General features: G+C 37.0%; 6 protein-coding genes and 7 non-coding genes across 13 annotated transcripts; 7 read left to right on the plus strand and 6 right to left on the minus strand.

Moving 5' to 3' along the window:
- Positions 1–180: 180 nt before the first annotated feature.
- On the minus strand, positions 181–3,591 carry rpy-1 (43 kDa receptor-associated protein of the synapse homolog). The gene is made up of 13 exons (NM_001393105.1): positions 3,492–3,591; positions 3,352–3,445; positions 3,144–3,220; positions 2,829–3,094; positions 2,636–2,783; positions 2,431–2,593; positions 2,262–2,378; positions 2,050–2,115; positions 1,691–1,819; positions 1,442–1,641; positions 1,263–1,393; positions 652–1,007; positions 181–548 (listed from the first exon to the last, which is right to left on the minus strand). The coding sequence occupies exons 2-13, from the start codon at positions 3,439–3,441 to the stop codon at positions 444–446; spliced, it is 1,848 nt and encodes a 615-aa protein (NP_001379705.1). The 5' UTR covers positions 3,442–3,445; positions 3,492–3,591; the 3' UTR covers positions 181–443.
- A 1,951-nt stretch (positions 3,592–5,542) lies between these two features.
- T14B4.17 lies at positions 5,543–5,824 on the plus strand. Its single transcript, NR_051256.1, has one exon. It is a non-coding gene; the product is annotated as an Unclassified non-coding RNA T14B4.17 (non-coding RNA).
- Positions 5,556–5,837, minus strand: T14B4.18. Its single transcript, NR_051257.1, has one exon. It is a non-coding gene; the product is annotated as an Unclassified non-coding RNA T14B4.18 (non-coding RNA).
- Positions 5,838–8,096: 2,259 nt separating this feature from the next.
- On the minus strand, positions 8,097–10,175 carry dpy-10 (Cuticle collagen dpy-10). The gene is made up of 5 exons (NM_001348636.5): positions 10,054–10,175; positions 9,792–9,999; positions 9,276–9,456; positions 8,525–9,227; positions 8,097–8,475 (listed from the first exon to the last, which is right to left on the minus strand). The coding sequence occupies exons 2-5, from the start codon at positions 9,812–9,814 to the stop codon at positions 8,312–8,314; spliced, it is 1,071 nt and encodes a 356-aa protein (NP_001335511.1). The 5' UTR covers positions 9,815–9,999; positions 10,054–10,175; the 3' UTR covers positions 8,097–8,311.
- T14B4.19 (Tantalus domain-containing protein) lies at positions 8,959–10,879 on the minus strand. Its single transcript, NM_001383870.2, has 5 exons — positions 10,837–10,879; positions 10,054–10,175; positions 9,792–9,999; positions 9,276–9,456; positions 8,959–9,227 (listed from the first exon to the last, which is right to left on the minus strand). The coding sequence occupies exons 1-4, from the start codon at positions 10,843–10,845 to the stop codon at positions 9,376–9,378; spliced, it is 420 nt and encodes a 139-aa protein (NP_001370965.1). The 5' UTR covers positions 10,846–10,879; the 3' UTR covers positions 8,959–9,227; positions 9,276–9,375.
- Positions 10,492–10,640, plus strand: T14B4.14. Its single transcript, NR_051258.1, has one exon. It is a non-coding gene; the product is annotated as an Unclassified non-coding RNA T14B4.14 (non-coding RNA).
- A 512-nt stretch (positions 10,880–11,391) lies between the features above and the next one.
- T14B4.15 lies at positions 11,392–11,613 on the plus strand. Its single transcript, NR_051259.2, has one exon. It is a non-coding gene; the product is annotated as an Unclassified non-coding RNA T14B4.15 (non-coding RNA).
- A 359-nt stretch (positions 11,614–11,972) lies between these two features.
- Positions 11,973–12,082, plus strand: T14B4.13. The gene has a single exon (NR_051260.1). It is a non-coding gene; the product is annotated as an Unclassified non-coding RNA T14B4.13 (non-coding RNA).
- A 157-nt stretch (positions 12,083–12,239) lies between these two features.
- dpy-2 (Cuticle collagen dpy-2) lies at positions 12,240–13,919 on the plus strand. Its single transcript, NM_062966.9, has 5 exons — positions 12,240–12,295; positions 12,476–12,625; positions 12,678–12,825; positions 12,883–13,505; positions 13,573–13,919. Exons 1-5 carry the CDS (start codon positions 12,242–12,244, stop codon positions 13,738–13,740), a joined length of 1,143 nt encoding a protein of 380 aa, NP_495367.1. The 5' UTR covers positions 12,240–12,241; the 3' UTR covers positions 13,741–13,919.
- Positions 13,920–14,116: 197 nt separating this feature from the next.
- Positions 14,117–14,302, minus strand: T14B4.10. The gene has a single exon (NR_051261.1). It is a non-coding gene; the product is annotated as a small nuclear RNA T14B4.10 (small nuclear RNA).
- A 508-nt stretch (positions 14,303–14,810) lies between these two features.
- T14B4.5 (uncharacterized protein) lies at positions 14,811–15,816 on the plus strand. The gene is made up of 4 exons (NM_062967.2): positions 14,811–15,051; positions 15,106–15,270; positions 15,391–15,490; positions 15,537–15,816. Exons 1-4 carry the CDS (start codon positions 14,906–14,908, stop codon positions 15,708–15,710), a joined length of 585 nt encoding a protein of 194 aa, NP_495368.1. The 5' UTR covers positions 14,811–14,905; the 3' UTR covers positions 15,711–15,816.
- T14B4.20 (uncharacterized protein) lies at positions 14,849–14,887 on the plus strand (the record flags this gene model as incomplete). The annotated part of the gene is made up of 1 exon (NM_001361862.1): positions 14,849–14,887. The coding sequence occupies one exon, from the start codon at positions 14,849–14,851 to the stop codon at positions 14,885–14,887; it is 39 nt and encodes a 12-aa protein (NP_001348717.1).
- Positions 15,817–16,305: 489 nt separating the features above from the next.
- On the minus strand, positions 16,306–16,476 carry T14B4.12. Its single transcript, NR_051262.1, has one exon. It is a non-coding gene; the product is annotated as an Unclassified non-coding RNA T14B4.12 (non-coding RNA).
- Between the last annotated feature and the right edge of the window lie 13 nt (positions 16,477–16,489).

Raw genomic sequence — 16,489 nt, forward strand, 5'->3', positions numbered from 1 at the left:
AATTGCTTTCACCGTTTAAAAATTCCCCCGATTTTGAATTTTTTTCTGTTAAATGTTGAAGTTTTAGAGAATAAAATCATGTGGGTTCATCTATTTTCAGAATTTTTCTCAATGAGATGGACAACTATCACACAAAGTTTCAGCTTGTGGGTGTTATCATGCACAAGATTTCATCATATTCAAAAATTGAAACAAATTTTTATGGAAAGAATTAAAACTTTGAAACATATGAATTGAGATCAAAAATAAAAATAAGAATAACTTCTAAAAGATTAATTGAAAAAAAAGATTGAAAAGTGAACATGAGCAGGAAAGAAACTGGTGGGTGACAATGTAGAAGACTAGAAATTCAAAATTTTGAAGATTCCTATTTAAAAAAAAACGATAAATGATATCACAAAACAAGGGATTTCGAGGGGATGATTGCAGTTTGTATTGAGGCTTCAAACATCTGTTACTGTAGGCGTGTGAGTTATCACAAGAGGACCATCTTCTGCTAGTGGCATTGCTGGAGGAAGAGCTACTATTGATGATGGAGGTAGGGCTGCCTGAAAACATTCAAATTTAGGTGATTTCTCAAAATACAATTTAAGGTCATATGAAAAAATTTAAAGTTCAGAAAGATCATTTAAACTCCTTCAATAATATTACCTGTGAGCAACAAGGTTTCCGTGGAGGTGGTGGTGGTTTATGATTTGCATTCGAATGCGTGTGTGACTGCGATGTCGTCGATGCAGTAAGAATCGGTTCGGAAGCACAAGAAGCCGTTGTTGAAGGTACTTCAGGTGACGGAACTGCAACTGCTGAACATGCATTCGCCGCTGCAGATTGTTGTGATTTTAGCCTAGCAAGACTTCGATCAACTCGATCAATATCTTTCTCGGCGCCACGAAGAATCTTGTCCTGTTGTGAACGTCGTGTTAATGTGGCTTGTGGTGTGATATCTCCAAGTTCGGCAGCTGCTGAGACAAGTGGAGTGGCAACACCTCCCGGTGGGGCGAAAGACGCTGAAATTAAAGTTTATTGATTACGCGCTGACATTCAAAAAATATTTTTTCAATAATGATAAAAAATAAACCTTTAAAAATACTATTAGAATAGTTTTCAGAAGAAAAAGTTCGCTTTGAACTAAAACTTGGACAACTTCTTTACCATGTTTTTTGCTGAATACTCTACAAAAGTTGACTTCAAATTTCGGCTTCATAGTTTAATATTTTTTCGAATAAATTTTCAAGTATAAATGTTTATAATAAAAATCTTACTGCTAGGACTCTGAACATCAATTGTTGAAGCAATAGAACTTCGTATCGAGATATTGTCCGATAAAACAGCTCTGCATCTACATTTCGGGCAGGTTTGATCTGTTCTTTGTAGGAGATACGTGTGTAAGCATCTGAAACATTACAACTTTATTTTTAGAATCTCTGAAACTCATTCATACTTTTCATGGAAAATATGCGAACACCTAAGAGCTTGAAGACTCTCATCCTTCAATCCATATCTTTGACCGCAGAAGTTACAAAACAATTGCATTTCTTGTGTTAACCGAGACGCAGCTCTTCGAGCAGTTTCCTCAGAATCGTCATCATTCAGTTGAGAATATAGTTCGGCTAGTCGGAGATGGCACTTTAAGACAACGTGCTGAAACAAAATTTTGAAGTTTTGTGGAATCATCCTATCGATTTTGTACCTTGCACCCTATCTGATTTGCAATTTCAATACACTTTTTATTCAATTGAATAGCTTGACATTCACATTGTCCAGTGTAATGAGATCGACTTTCAGATGCACTTTTTGCCATTGACGAGAGCACTAATACCTGAAAAACACTCAGAACTTATTAAAATTATTTTCTCACAATTCCCCAGAAATATACTCATGTTGTCTGATCTCTATGTGAGATTGTGTCAACCACAAAGCTTCAAGATTTATGGGAAAGTCGTAAAAGTTATTTAATGGGAAAAGAAATTGAGACCTGGATGTGAGCTTTTGGTTTTATGAGGTATTTGGTTGTACCAATAAATAATTGAAGGTTTTTTGGCCACTTACTTCGCCCATTTTATCATTTGCTCCGCGCATTACACGATAAGCATCTTCGTATCTTGCCCAGGATTTCTGTAAGAAAGAGTTTATTATCTAACAATAGAAAAAAAAAACTCATTGATTTCTAATACAAGTTTTAATGAAAGTTAGTTGTTATTATTAACTTTTCAAGCATAACGTTTTTTTACTGAAATAACTGAGAATTTAAAATTACTCACAGTGATAGTCTCTTTGGCTTCACTCTCTCCCAATTCTCTATAAATATCTGCTAAACTGCACATACATCTTGCATGGATCGCTCGATTACCCATCTCAACAGCTAGCTGGGAAGCTTCCTGGAATCATTCAATACTTTTTGAAGTTCTTAAACTTTAAATAAAAACTTACATCGCATGCTTCCTTGGCATCAACCAGACTTCCTTTCATCCTTAGAGCAACTGATAAATGATAAAGTATCAAACAACGATACTTTGCATGAACATCATCAACAGTAACAGATTGAACAATTGCGAGAGCATTTCGAAGAAATATCAGAGCTTTAGTGATATCTCTGAAAATAAAAATGTGTTATTTTTCATTTCTGTACGGTTACCTCAAAAGAGTAAAAAGAGATCCTAGACCAACACAAATTTGCAATTCGAGTAACCTATCCGATGTCTCATTGGCAACATTCATTGCTGACTCGAAACTTTCCAGACACTGTTGGAACTGGGACATTCCTAAGTGTGCAAGTGCTATTGCTGAAATAGCCACAGTTTTGTCTAGAACCTATTGAAAATTCTTACTTAAATGTGCATAACCAGGCGTCCTGGGATCCATCGAAGGATGTTCTAACGATGCTTTGCCATACTGGAGGGCTTTCGTGAAATCTGCTAATCGTTCATAGGCTTTTGCTAGATTCAAAAATGCCTCGCATTTCATTGCTGAATCGTTTTGATCGGTTGCCAACTGCATTTGTGATAGAGCATATGAAAGCATTCCTTCGTATTCTCCCTGGTCGCAAAGAGCTTGAGCAAGGTATCCGAGAGTGATAAACCGGTCTTCTGCATTGCTGAAAATGGACGTTATAGAAAAGAAGAGGAGTCGTCTGAAAGACTTACTTTAACCTGTTCAGAGACTGTCTCCATTTATTGATAGCCTGTGCGTAATGTCGTTGATGATAAAGTTTGACGCCAGCCTGCAGAAATAAATGTTTAAAATTGGGGAATGCCAAACAGGAATGATAAAACATTTTAAAAAACATCACAGAAGTTCGCATAAATTTTAGTTTCCGAAAAAAAAATTCCCCATATCAAAACTATTACCAACCTGCATGTGTTGCTTTGCTTGCCGCTGTCCCATTGATCGTCGATGATTCGTGATGAGATTGATGTTGTCGCGACACACAAAAACACCCATTGACCTGAATAATATTCAATAATTCAAACTTCATGCTCAATATATCTTACCTACAGACCGGCGGCAAGTAATCATGTAGTTTTTAGTGATGGCTCTTCTTTTTTCTACGTGTGTGTGAAATACGAATAAAAATTATCAATCCTATCTCATCTGAAAATTAGGAAAATTTTTATTGAAGTTTTTATTTTATAAATCTTTCGATGCAGAAAGAGAAAAATGTGCATGGTGAAAAATAAAAGAAAGAAAAGAAGAGGACAATTGATGAATAATTGTTTTAGAATCCATTTCTGAGTCTGCATGCAATAATGATGGAGTACCAGAGGATCAATTATGAAGGGATTACTGTAGATTTTATATGCTTTAGCTATTTCAGGCTCTTGCACAAAAAGTTCCACCCCACAAAAAACAATTAGCTCAAGCACATTTTGTTTGTGTTGACATTTTCATGAGACGAGAATTCTTGGATGACTTTTGATTGATATTCGAGATGAAGATGAGATAGTATGAATAGACATGGAGATTTAGAGATATAGGTGAGAAAGTGATCCATCAATTTGAGGTCATGAGACGATTGAGGAAAAATTGGTGGGGAGCAAATGAACGAAAAATGATGGGATTGGAAACGGAAAATGAGGCGAAAAAAGAGAGGGAAATTTGTGGAAGATAATGGGAAACAGATAAGAAATGAAAATGCCAATTGGATAGAATAAAAATCAATTTGAGAGAAAAACATCAGAGCAAGCGCAAAAGTGCAAACTGCACAAAATAAACTATCTGCCTACACGCATGTTTACTGGCATGACATAGAAGAAACTTTCAACAAAAAGTTAAAATGGGAGAAATGTATATCATATACAAGAGTTCCCAGCGACACTGAAAAATTGCTGTAGGCAAGAAAAATGGCAGGTAGGAAATATGGGAATAGTCCTAGAATGAACTATATTTATTAGAAAACTAACTAAACATATACTTCAACTAGAAGTCAAGTTTTGGAGTTCGAAAAAAACCTGTGTTTGTGCAATATACTTTTAGAACGAAAGGAAGTCCGAACTCAAGATAAATTCAAACTTTTAAACTTTTTTCACCGTTTACAACTCCGCCCAAAATGTTTTTTCGGTACTAGTCCCTATTTGAAATCACTCTGTCAAATTGAAATTTTCGGGAAAAAAGAAGAGTAGTACTCTCTAATGTGACCCGCCGGCTCAGGCGAGCTTCTCAGGGGAACTGAATCCAATTTGGAATGAAAAGAAATTTGGGACAAAAGAAGTGAATACGGGGAAAAAGAAAGTAGATCTAGAAGAAGAGGAGGTCTAGTACTTTGATGCACATCTTAAGGAATCCGTATTCCAAATGTTTTTTTTCTTGAGTTGCCCCAAGCTCTCCGAGTTTGGAAAAGGATGGGAAACGGAAAATCGAACTCCCATGGGAAATTGAACAGAAATTGACATTTTTGTGAAGAGATGGGTAAAGAGTTGGGACACATTGAATTGTGTGGAAGAAAACGATGAGAAGAACCGATTAGATTAGAAATATTTTTAAGGATGAAGATGAAAAAGGATTATTTAGAAAAAATAAATCAGGAAAATTTCAGTTTCGACAATAAAATGTTAAGGGAATAAAGTTCCACCTCTGGATGCCCCACTTGAAGTATTTTAAATAAACAATATTTTTAGAAATCCAAATATATTTTCAAAATAAGTCTTGATGTTTTCAGCACTACATTTTCATATCGACGTAATTTTAAAAATGAAAAAAAAAATTTCGATCAACAAGAACAGTGAGCCATGGTTTATTGTAAGTTGGAAAAAAATATGTTTCACTAACATGATTAATTTACAAAAAAATAACTCTACATTTGAACTTCAATTATAAATTGAATGTCGTGAAATAGAAAAAAAACTATTTGAAATTGAGAGTTATTAATAATTTTCTAAAAAAAAACACAATTTTGAAATAGCTTTTTTTCCTAATTGCAAAACTTTTGGTAATGCATCAAGTCATTCATCTTGTCCATAACTACAAAATTATACACACTGAAAACTGCAAAACTAAAGAAAAATCTTTACGGCCCTCACCACACATTCACAGAAGCGAAAGAAGAGAAAAAAGAAGAACAATAAAAGAGTTTCATCAACACTACCGCCGTATCTGCGTCTCTTCGTCTCTCGTACTCTCTTCAACTCGGGTGCTCCAGTGATTAATTGGCGGGCTCCGGGAGCTGAGAAGAGATGAATTGAGAGGAGGAGTGGAGTAGAACCGGGGCGCCAAATGTCATCCGTCAAAAAATTCTTTCTTCTTCTCCGCGTCCGTGAAATGACGACGGTGCGGAAAATAAGAAGAGAGTAATTTTTTGCTCTTTTTCTCTCTCATTCTCACTCTCTATATTTCTCTTTTGCAGAATATTCTCACATTCTTTAATTATTCGCCTCATTGAATCTTTAAATATCTAGTTTTCAGGAAAACGTTTCGGGTTTTGCAAAGACTCGAAAGTATTCGACGCGAGTTTTCGGAAAAGTAAAAAGGACGAACAAAATACCACCATGGATTAAGGAAAGATCATAGAAAGTGAAGGGACACAGAGATAAGAAATGATTGACAGACGGTTCAAAACTAAAAAGAAATACAACGAGATGGCAACATTTTCGAAGATTTTTGGGGTTTTCAAAACGAAAAAGAAAATGGGTTCTTTTTGCAAAATGGTGTAATATTGTTTTGAGGGATGCACCAAAGTTCCAGTCAGTGAAGACTAAGCAACTCACACTCGTCAATTGGATAAAGGTTGCACTTTTGATAGATTGAGAACATTTGGAGCAAACTACAGAACTTGGGAACCGTTAAAGGGCTAGTTGGGCAAAAAGGATCTTCAATGGTGACAGTTTCGTATTCATATATTCCTTATTGAATAAATTAGACTTGAAAAATCATTGCAAAGGTAAAAAAATTTGGGCCTAAAAATTACTATCTTTCCAATAGGAATTCCACGGGCGCCTGGCTAATTTCTGTAAATCGAAAGTCTGCAAGTTGTGCAGGCTGCAAGTTTGCTGTTTCAAAATAATTGACTATCTATTATACTATTATATAGCAATAAAGTATTTGGACAAAGAAAAAATTTCAGCTCACTTCTAAATTTTTCTGTAACCTACGCCATTTGAAAAGGGCCTTTCAAATAAGATCCTACAAATTTATCGGCAGTGGAACAATTTGAATTAGAAAATTTGGAAATTTTGAGTACGAAACTTTAAAGATACTTTTAAATGCAATTGATTAAAACTAAATTTCAATAGTTTTTTATTCAAAAATCTTTTTTAGTCCAATATTAAACAAAAAAAATAGTTTTTCAAATAACAAAATTCGGTGCAATTAATGAAAAATTAAAACCGCTAGAGCTTGAAAATCCAACAAACGCAGCTTCTTGAGAAAAATTAATTGGAAAAAATAAGCGTTCTTTCCTATATTTTCGGAAAAAAAGTAACCGGAAGGGAATGAAAAAAAACAGAAAAAGGGAGAAGAGACCATGACAAAAAATGTTCTTGGTGGGGGTGGTTGGAAAACTGGGGTGTGTAGTGGAGAATCGTGTCTGCTCTTCGGGGGGCTCCCAGAGAGAGCACATACACTCGGACCTCCATCCACATACTTTATTCTCTTTTCTCTCACACACATCTTTGGCTCCGTGAGCCATGGCACAAAAAGAAGAAAAGAGAAAAAGGAGTGTGTAGATGACAGAAGAAAGAGAGGGAAAAAATGTATAGGAAAAGAGAGTAGAGAGACGATAAGAAGTTAGAGATCGATATGAAGCGGAAAAAAAGAAGAAGAAATGCCAGTTTGAGCACCGCCGGCGTCGATCCCACGAAACTTTTTGTCTTCTCAGGCCACAATAAACTTTGATACAAGATTTATTGAAAAATGACATGAACGTTGAGCCCCTTCAAAGTTGTGAAAAACTCCATGAAAGATGAGCTCGAATAATGAGAACCTGGAAATGCCACTGAATTTCTGATGAAAAATGTTTTACTCCAAAAAACCATATTACATCAGTTGGAAATTTGAGGCTTGATAAATCTTTGTTCAAATCTAAACTTTTGTAAAGAGTGTTAAAACCTTGAACAAGCTTATGTGAGTTTTTTCGCACAATTGAACCATGCTCATCGTTTTGGGGTTTCCACAATCACTCTCGTGCCTTTATTTCTTCAGAGTAATAGGTTTTCAACAGTTTCGGTGGTTTTTAAAACAACAACATTGAACATTTCAAGTGAATCATGTAATTTTATTAGATAAAAGTGAAATGAAATATACAAAGTGACATGCAAGTGAAGAAAGTCCTGCCTTATCCTCGCATCATCCTTCTTTTGGATTCTTCCTTGAAATTCAATTTTGGCGGCGAGGGCGCGCGAATTGCTCAGTGGCGAATGAGAGAATTGTGTACAATGCTCTTCTTCTGCCCCCAAAATTCATGCTCTTGATGATGATCACTTTCTTGGATGATGTATAGAGAGAGAGAGAGGGATTCACTTTTCACAAATGTATAGTTTATGTCGTGTAGCGTGTGTGTAAAATGGAAAAAGTGTCCGATTTCTGCCCCTCTTTCAATTGATATATGATCCGTCTGATGATGTTGGATATCTGGTTATCAACTTTGAGAATTTTTGAGAATTCAAAAATTATTAATGTATCTTTATTATTATTATTATTATTAAAGAACCATGTCATCATGAGAATAACTACGAGAATCAAACAGTCAAAAACATTACTAAAAGCAAGTGGGAATGTATTTGGGAAACAAACAAATGAACAATGTACACGCATTTTGAATGAGAAGTCATCGAGGTCTTTTTAATGTTAATTGATAGAAGAATATCTGAAAGTCGAATGACTACTTTCTACCGTAACCTTGGTATCCGGCACGATCTCCTCCTCCACGACTTCCACCATATCCGTCATCACTGTTGTAGTCATCGGCACGAATGCGTGGCTGTGGTCCTGGATTGATCAAAAGAATACTATCAACGTTTTGACAGACACAGACTCCTGGCTCTCCTGGAAATTTCAATAAGTTTTGGAATAAAAATAGTTGTTCAAGACTCACCTGGTGGTCCTTGTCCTCCCATTGGTCCTTCTGGTCCTGGATATCCTGGCTCACCAGATTCTCCAGAAACTCCCGGCCATCCTCGTTCTCCTTGTCCTCCGGTCAATCCGTTTCTTCCTGGTAATCCAGGCATTCCTGGAGCTCCAATTGGTCCTGGTGGTCCTTCGTCTCCTGGTGGTCCCTCCTTCAAGTCACCTTCTGGAGTTGGTCCCTTATCTCCAGGAGCTCCTGGTCCTCCTCTGTATCCTGGTGGTCCAGTTGGTCCAGTCTCTCCTGGTGCTCCGTCTTCACCATCAATTCCCTTAAGTCCTGGTGGTCCTGGTGGCCCAACATCTCCTGGGAATCCTGGCCATCCCTTGATTCCTGGTGGTCCCTTTGGACATGGACGGCACGGTGGTGGCTCACGAACTTGGTTGAGTGGGCATGTTTGATTTGGAGTAGTTCCTGGCATTCCTGGCTTTCCAGCGTTTCCTGGAAGTCCAGGTTTTCCTGGTGTTCCAGATGATCCACGTGGACCTGGTGGTCCTGGAATGCAACATCCTGGACATTCAGTTTCAAGTGGAGCTCCAGTGATTTCATCTCCATAGGCTGTTGGTCTGAAGCCATGTGAAGCTCCGCTACCATAGGCACCACGAGCGGTACGGTTTCCAGTCATTCTCATCTTGCCGTATTGAAGTTCAAGTGCAGCCTCGTCGTTTGATCTCTGAAGAGTTGAAAAAAATTTTATACAATAGAAATATAAAAATCTTACTTCGCAATAAGCCATTTCTCTGTCGACATAGGTAATAGTATTCTGGACATGATTGTACATAATTGGGAGAGCAACACAGACAATGATGAATGAAAATAAGCTAAATCCGATTTGAAGACCGGTGACACACCGGTAGATCATCTGACGCGAATAGTTCGTTGTCAGCGAGAACGTTCGATAGCTGAAAAATTAATTAATTTATTCAATGAATCGGGCGAGATGATGACTCTGAATTAGTAAACATAGTTTCTCTATTAGTATTGCGCCCCTATTGGAGTTGCACTCAAATTGATTGATCGGAAAATATACTTGAATGCCATACATAGAGAAAATAGGGTAATATTAAACAATAATTTGAGACAAAAATTTTTAGACCAAAAAAATTGGTTGTCTGATTGTCTGCTTCCGTTTTTTTAAACCAATTTTTAGAGTAAAACTGGTTTGAACATTTAAATCTGTCTACATACTGGGAATAATATTAAAATTAGTTGTTCTTTAAAAGCCCCTTCAACTCACTCTTCTTTGGCGTTGTTTTTCATTCTTGCTGATTGTATTTGTATCGAAGAAAAACGTAAAGATATTGGTCTTCTTAACTTCAATTTCTTGAGTTTCTTTTCTCAAGTCTTCACTTGAAAATGTGTAAGAAGCCTTTCGGCCTTTTCTCAATAAGCTTGGCCGGCCCAAAGGAACGCACAAGAACTTTGGTCGACTGTCAGGTATGTCGCTGGAATATTATAATTTGATATGGTGAAAAAAACAATTTAAAACTGCAACTTACTTTTGGTTTTCGTCCTTTTTAGTTTTACTCCTCTTCACCTCTTTCACTGATTTCTTTTTCTTTTTTTGTTCTGGAGCAGTGGCTGAGGTAACGACGACGGTCTCTTCGACAACCTCGGTTACCTGAAATATTATAAAGAATTAGAAGTTAGTAACAAAAAATGAATGAAAAAGTGTTTCTTCTACAAAATATAGCAGTATTTCTGAATTTCTCTTTCATCTATCCTTATCCAGAGAAAACGTTGTAGAAAACGGGGCCAAAGAGGGGCAAACAACAGATCGCGCGGGAATGATTGGATCATCACATCCCCTCGGATACCGATAAGAAACCTAGAGACGCAGTGAAATTAGAAAAAGGTTAGAAAACAATGTAGATGAGAAGAGAAGTACTACGGTAGGTATGAGTGAGTGTGTGGATCGAAAAGTGAAATTTCAAAGTGAGCGGGGGGCATAGGGTGGTGGCGGCGCCCGCCGCGCGCGCAATACACAAGAAAAGATTAAAAAATTGGGTTACGTTATCATTTTATCATTTATCCCTCTTCTCATTCCCCCACCATCAATATCATCGGGGTCATTTATCCTCGAGAAAGTCCTTATCACTTGTGGGGTGGCCGTGGGTAGTGCAAAAAAAGATTTATAGGTCAAAAAACTTTCTTTTGTTTTCGCTTTTTTTCGGTGTAGCAAAAGAATTTAGGTCAGCTATATGTTTTGTTCCACTGACAACTTGAAAACTTGAAAGCTTTTTATGCCAAAGATCAAGCTCTCCTAGAAATTAAAAACTTACCGGATTCATCCGGTTACTGTAGAAAAGTTAGGTTTGAAGAGAACTGAAAAATCGAATTTCTTGAAAATTAAAGGTATACAACAAAAATAAAAAAGAACATATCAAATTTCGCCTTAAGAAGAAAATCGGAAATATTAGGGAATGATGAAAGAAGTGTGAATGATATGCAAATGTGGATGAGTAGTATGAACGGGAAGATACAATGGGAAGGACATATGACCTTGATAACATCAACCTGTCGGGATATTCTCGGAACGAACACACACAGTTGTCAATAACAATAACAAACGGGATTTGTAGGAGAAAGGAAAATTGCCCGTAGCGGTAAATACTGTAATTATCTCACGTGCACATTGGGTGCTAGGTAGCTAATTAGCATAATCTCGAGGACTTTCATTAGTCATCTCATCTCATTATCATCTCAAAACTTCATTGAATCTGAGAAGTTCTATAGAGGATTTAGTCGATTTGTCGAATAGTGCACAGTCTCAAAAAAAACAGATGAGTAGGTTTTTACAGCAAGAAGAAACATTGAATGTTTCGGTCAATTTATGAGTGTATTCTAGGTTTCTGACAGAGTCATGGCATTACTCTAGTAAAACTTTTATGGTAGGCACGTCTTAAGGCCCATGAGCTCTCCGCAGGCCTGCCTACTTACCGCCTATCGTCTATAATTCGCAGGCTATAGATTCAGGCCAATCGTCGAAAGGACTAGTTAAAAATCTGCTTGGCAGAATCATAACGCCCGTCATTTTTCAGGCGCCACCAATTAATTGCCACAAAACAGGCGTAAATTGTCATATGTATATATGAAAGCCCAAACTGAGAGTACACTTAAACTTTTTGGCAGAAAAATTTATGAAGTTTCCCAAATTTTTCTCTGATTCTCGATCCTTTGATATCTTATAATTGCAACTTTTAGATTTCCTGTGTTAGGATTGAAAGTGAAATGAAATGAAAAGTGATTCCTTCGATCACTCCACCCATTTTCATTTCTCATTTTTTCGAGACTCTACATCTTGTCGGAATTCCATTTTCCTTTTTCAAAGTGATAATGAATTGTTGAGTGTAATCACTACGTGACCCCATTTCCTCCTTTTCAGGAGAAGAACCTTTCTTATCTCCGCCGACACTGACATCTTCACATACAGTTCTCTCGTCTTCTGGATCGGATACATTTGACAGAAAGAGAAATTGAGTGAGAGAGTAGAGAGCGAAAAGAGGTTTGACCCCCTCTCTCAGAAGAATTGATGATGATACTCATCTCTCTATCGTTTCCAAACAGAATCTTCTTCCATAACTTCTTATTTTCCTTTCTTTTCTGTTTAATTTCACTCTTTTTTTATAAGCTTTCATTTTAGCAGTAACATTTGAAAATTAAACCTCAAATATGAAACTTTCAGCGATGAAATCGCAAACGAGTGGGTACGTGGACCCACAAACAGAGGAATATGATGAGGTGAGCATGATTAATTATTAAAATTTTCAGATTATAACTGTGTAGAACAATCTTGGTGAATTTTGTAGCTCTTCGCAATGTAGAATTTTTAATTTCTGAAAATATCATCTTACACATTTTCCAAAAAGCATTTGAAGATTTCATATTTTATACTTCAAAAATACAATATTTTATTTTCAGTCTCGTGAAAAGAGTTATCAAGTTCTGATTGCCGTTTCCGGAGTTCTTTCGATCACATCTCTTCTTATTCTTGTTTTATTCGTCCCTTCAATGTACAATTATGTCGATAACATTTCACGGTTCTCAAGGCGAGATTTCGAATTTTGTCAGGTAAATTTTCTTATACATATAAGTTTAATTTCCGAACTTTCTGATTTTATAGGCATCCGCAAATGATTTAGAAACTGAAATGATGTCTGTTAGAGAAGGGCTTTTGAGAGGAAGAAATGTAACGAAAAGGGCTGCTGGATATGGACATTATAATCCATCAATGCTGGCTGCCGATTCACCACAATTTCAAGAGTGTCCAGGTAAGATTTATAAACAATTTTGAAAATCTTAGATGTTAAATAATTTAATATTTACAGCCTGCTGTATTCCGGGAGAACGTGGACCATCAGGAGACTCTGGACTTCCAGCTCTTCCAGGAGCACCTGGACCCGATGGAGCACCAGGACGACCAGGAACCACTCCAAATGCCTCATGTATTCCAGAAAGAGTTTTCGAGCCACCACCATGTCTTCCATGTCCACAAGGACCACGTGGAGTTCCAGGACATCCAGGATTCCCAGGTGATCCAGGAGAGTATGGAATTGGAGGAAGACCAGGATCCGATGGAATGCCAGGGAAACCAGGAGATCCAGGACTCGCAGGACCAATTGGACCACCAGGAGAATCTGGACCAATTGGAGATAAGGGAAGAACACCAGAAGCACATGTTATTCCAGGACCACCTGGAGATTCTGGATTACCAGGACCATGGGGACCACCAGGATCAGCTGGTATGCCTGGAGAAGATGGATACGCAGGAACACCTGGAGAGAAGGGATGGCCAGGACCGCCAGGAGCACCAGGACCAGGTGGAATGCCTGGACCAAATGGTCCAACTGGAGAACAAGGACCTTCTGGTACTCCTGGTACTTGTGTTTGCCAAGATACTGAAGTAGTTATGAATGATGAAAAGGGACGTGTTCCAGCTCCACGTGATAATGTAAGTTAATGTTTGAACTGTATTTTTAAACTTAATCAGAAAAACCAAACTATACTAAAAATTTCAGGTTGCTCCGGGAGCCACGGGTGGATCATATGAACCACAAGGAGGAAATGATGCAGCTGCTCCATCAGCAATTTCTCAGAGTCAAAACGACGGATACGGAAATGGTGAATCAGTCAGTAATCATAAGAATAATGGAGGATATTATCACTTGCGTAAATTCACACAATAGTTGATTCTCTCTGCATCCTTTTTTGACCGTACCTCATTATGATCTAGCCCGATTTCGGCAGTTGCTAAACTAAGGGTTTTCTCTTTAATTTTCTTCGTTGTTTCTTTCCAAAAATTCAAACATTCCACAGTTGTTTATGACCATCTAATAAGTGTAATTATTAATAAATCTTACATGATAAAAGTGCATACAAATTAAATAAAAACTACGAACTCATAAATCAAAGCGGCGCGGCGACGTCCGTAACTGTTTCGGAGATATCGGTCATGTACTACATCTTTTCAAACGAGATAGAAAGGAAAATAGCAATTAAACTCGAAACATGTGGCCACAACGTCTACTTTAAATTGTTACTGTAGAGGTTTTTGTCCCCTCGGGGACTGGGCCGCCCAGCAGCAGTGAAATGCCAGGACGACCCTTGGGAAGTCGGAGAAAGCCCCGAGTCTTCCCTAGGTTCCAAAAATCATATAACCTTTATTACGCCCATTCGACTGTATACCGTAGGTTAGTACGATGAGAACAGACTACACTTTGATATTAGCTAATAAGCCGAAGAAGCGATACTGTTGAATGAAGACCGGAGGAGCAACGTTTGTGCATCTTTTTTTTCTGTGTACAAACCGAGTGATTGGATTGGACTTTATATATCGTGAAATTGATCAACATCATAAAATAATATCAAAACTAGAGTTGTGTACAATTGTATTGTGCAGGTTTTTAATATTTTAATTACGTTTAATATTAGAAATATCAAAACTTATAAAGTCGCAGTAAGGTTGGGATGCCTCCAGATGTTATAACTTTTAAGGAATAAAATCATGGTTAACAAATAATGTTTCAGAATATAAAATCAAATGTTACATTTTTAGTATGCAATAAAGTTTTTTTAACCAACTTGTAAATTCACTCTTTTTAGGTTTTTTTTTTAAATTAGAAGTTTGGAGATCGTCGCTGTTTCTAGTTTAATTTATTTTCCAACAAATCTTTTCCTTTCTTCTGTCGATATCTAATTCTCTCAAATCGACCGTCTTTTCTATGTCAAGGCCGCCCGTTCAATGCCTATGTCTCTCAATTTCCTATATTCTTTCTCCTCACACTGTCCATTTCCATGGTCTCCGAATTCGGACTGAAGTCGAGCATTTCTTAGTAACTTTAGCTTTAAAACATGGCGCTCCCACGTATTTTGGAGCCCGAAGAAGACGGAATTGTTGGACCATTTGAGCAAAAAGTTAGACATTTATTATCACTAACATTCCGATTTATTTTGGCAGTTTTTACGGCTTCCCATCTATTTGATTTTATGTTTTCCAGGTTAGTTATTATTTTCAGTTTGTGCTTTTTTTATTCATATTTTAATATTTCAAGCATATGGATGCATGGATATGTATGGACATTAAATCTTCCAATCGATTTGGATATGACTGATAAACCAGCTGGAGCACTTGTAAAGCATCAATTGGATAACATGGGTCATTTAGAAAGAACTATTCAATCTGTTCTTATTGTTTTGGCAGTTGTTATGGTCTTATTGTAAGTTTTTTAAAAAATATTTTGCGTATTTCTTTTATTAGATTTGCAGAAAAAAATGGGGAAAACATTTAAAATAATTTTTAGCTGAAAATCTAATACATGTAATTTTATTATTTTCAGAGCTCAAGGATTCACACAAAAACCTGGGAAAACCACGTGGCAATTGTTCAATACGTCCGCTGTTGTTGGCTTGATTTGCGGATTCATCAGGCCAGTTCAGGTAGATCTCTATAACAAAAAATATTTTAATACAACTGAATTTATAGATGCAACAAAGATTATTCTCTAGTCTGCACGAAGGATTTTATTGCTATTTTATGTTCTTTATCATCTCATTCATTTTGACAGTTCGATTTGATGAGAAACTACCGAAAAAGAATGCATTGGTTGAAAATCCATCAAAGGAAGAAGAAGCTGAAGTAGAAAAGAAGAATAATTGAAAATAATTTTGAAATGTAGTATTTATTGAGCGTTCGGGTATCAATATTATGATGGTAATAAAATTTACGAAATTTTATCAGAATGAATAAACGCGCACGTAATTTTTGTCGGTTCACAGAAAAACATTGTTCCCCGCTTCTTCATTCAAAAGTATCGATTCCTCGGCTTATTAGCTATTAGTAAGATAAAAGTGTAGTTCATGTATTAATCTAAGTTTATATGATGTTTGGAACACGGCGAAGACTCAGGGGTTGCTACGACTTCTCAAGCGTCGTCCTGGCGTTGCACTGCTACCGGGCTCGGCCCAGTCTCCGAGTGGACAACATAATTTGCAACAGCAGTACATTGACAGGACTGCAAAATGCACTGTAGTTTCACCAGAAAATTACGACTTTACCAATTACGACTTTACCTTGTAATGGTAAAGTTCCGTATTGGCACATGGTTGTCAATAAATTTGGGTATCATGAATATTTACAACGTACAGTTGCGGAAATTATGAAAGGCTGTAAAATATTGCAATGATCATTTATCTCATAATTCAAATTCTTCGAGTTTTCAAAGTTTCTTCTCAACAACTCCGGTTTCGGGATGCAACGTGACTTTCAATCGTTGACCGGAGTGCATGTTGACTCTCCGGCAGTTACTATCAGTCCGCGACGGCCATTAAAATATGTTTAATGTCGAGATTTAATAACCTCAATTCGACGTGTTTTACGTATCACTTATCACTGTCTTTCTTGCAGCTTCTTGTCTTTTCATTCAATTATTAGCACTA

The sequence above is a fragment of the Caenorhabditis elegans genome, chromosome II (genome assembly GCF_000002985.6).
Source record: "Caenorhabditis elegans chromosome II".
NCBI lineage: Eukaryota > Metazoa > Nematoda > Chromadorea > Rhabditida > Rhabditidae > Caenorhabditis > Caenorhabditis elegans.

Bases quoted from the DNA above. Each gene is read 5' to 3' on its own strand.
- dpy-2 (NM_062966.9), top strand. From the start codon at position 12,242: ATGAAATCGCAAACGAGTGGGTACGTGGACCCACAAACAGAGGAATAT. The intron at 12,626-12,677 runs GTAAATTTTCTT...CTGATTTTATAG, and splicing joins GAGATTTCGAATTTTGTCAG to GCATCCGCAAATGATTTAGA. The intron at 13,506-13,572 runs GTAAGTTAATGT...TAAAAATTTCAG, and splicing joins TTCCAGCTCCACGTGATAAT to GTTGCTCCGGGAGCCACGGG.
- T14B4.19 (NM_001383870.2), bottom strand. The intron at 10,000-10,053 runs GTAAGTTGCAGT...ATAATATTCCAG, and splicing joins AAAAAGGACGAAAACCAAAA to CGACATACCTGACAGTCGAC. The intron at 9,457-9,791 runs GTGAGTTGAAGG...TTAATTTTTCAG, and splicing joins AAAAACAACGCCAAAGAAGA to CTATCGAACGTTCTCGCTGA.
- rpy-1 (NM_001393105.1), bottom strand. From the start codon at position 3,441: ATGGGTGTTTTTGTGTGTCGCGACAACATCAATCTCATCACGAATCAT. The intron at 2,379-2,430 runs GTAAGTTTTTAT...GAATGATTCCAG, and splicing joins ATGCCAAGGAAGCATGCGAT to GAAGCTTCCCAGCTAGCTGT. The intron at 1,394-1,441 runs GTATGAATGAGT...GTAATGTTTCAG, and splicing joins TCGCATATTTTCCATGAAAA to ATGCTTACACACGTATCTCC.
- dpy-10 (NM_001348636.5), bottom strand. From the start codon at position 9,814: ATGAAAAACAACGCCAAAGAAGA. The intron at 9,457-9,791 runs GTGAGTTGAAGG...TTAATTTTTCAG, and splicing joins AAAAACAACGCCAAAGAAGA to CTATCGAACGTTCTCGCTGA. The intron at 8,476-8,524 runs GTGAGTCTTGAA...TGAAATTTCCAG, and splicing joins GGGAGGACAAGGACCACCAG to GAGAGCCAGGAGTCTGTGTC.
- T14B4.5 (NM_062967.2), top strand. From the start codon at position 14,906: ATGGCGCTCCCACGTATTTTGGAGCCCGAAGAAGACGGAATTGTTGGA. The intron at 15,052-15,105 runs GTTAGTTATTAT...TAATATTTCAAG, and splicing joins TTTGATTTTATGTTTTCCAG to CATATGGATGCATGGATATG. The intron at 15,491-15,536 runs GTAGATCTCTAT...CTGAATTTATAG, and splicing joins GATTCATCAGGCCAGTTCAG to ATGCAACAAAGATTATTCTC.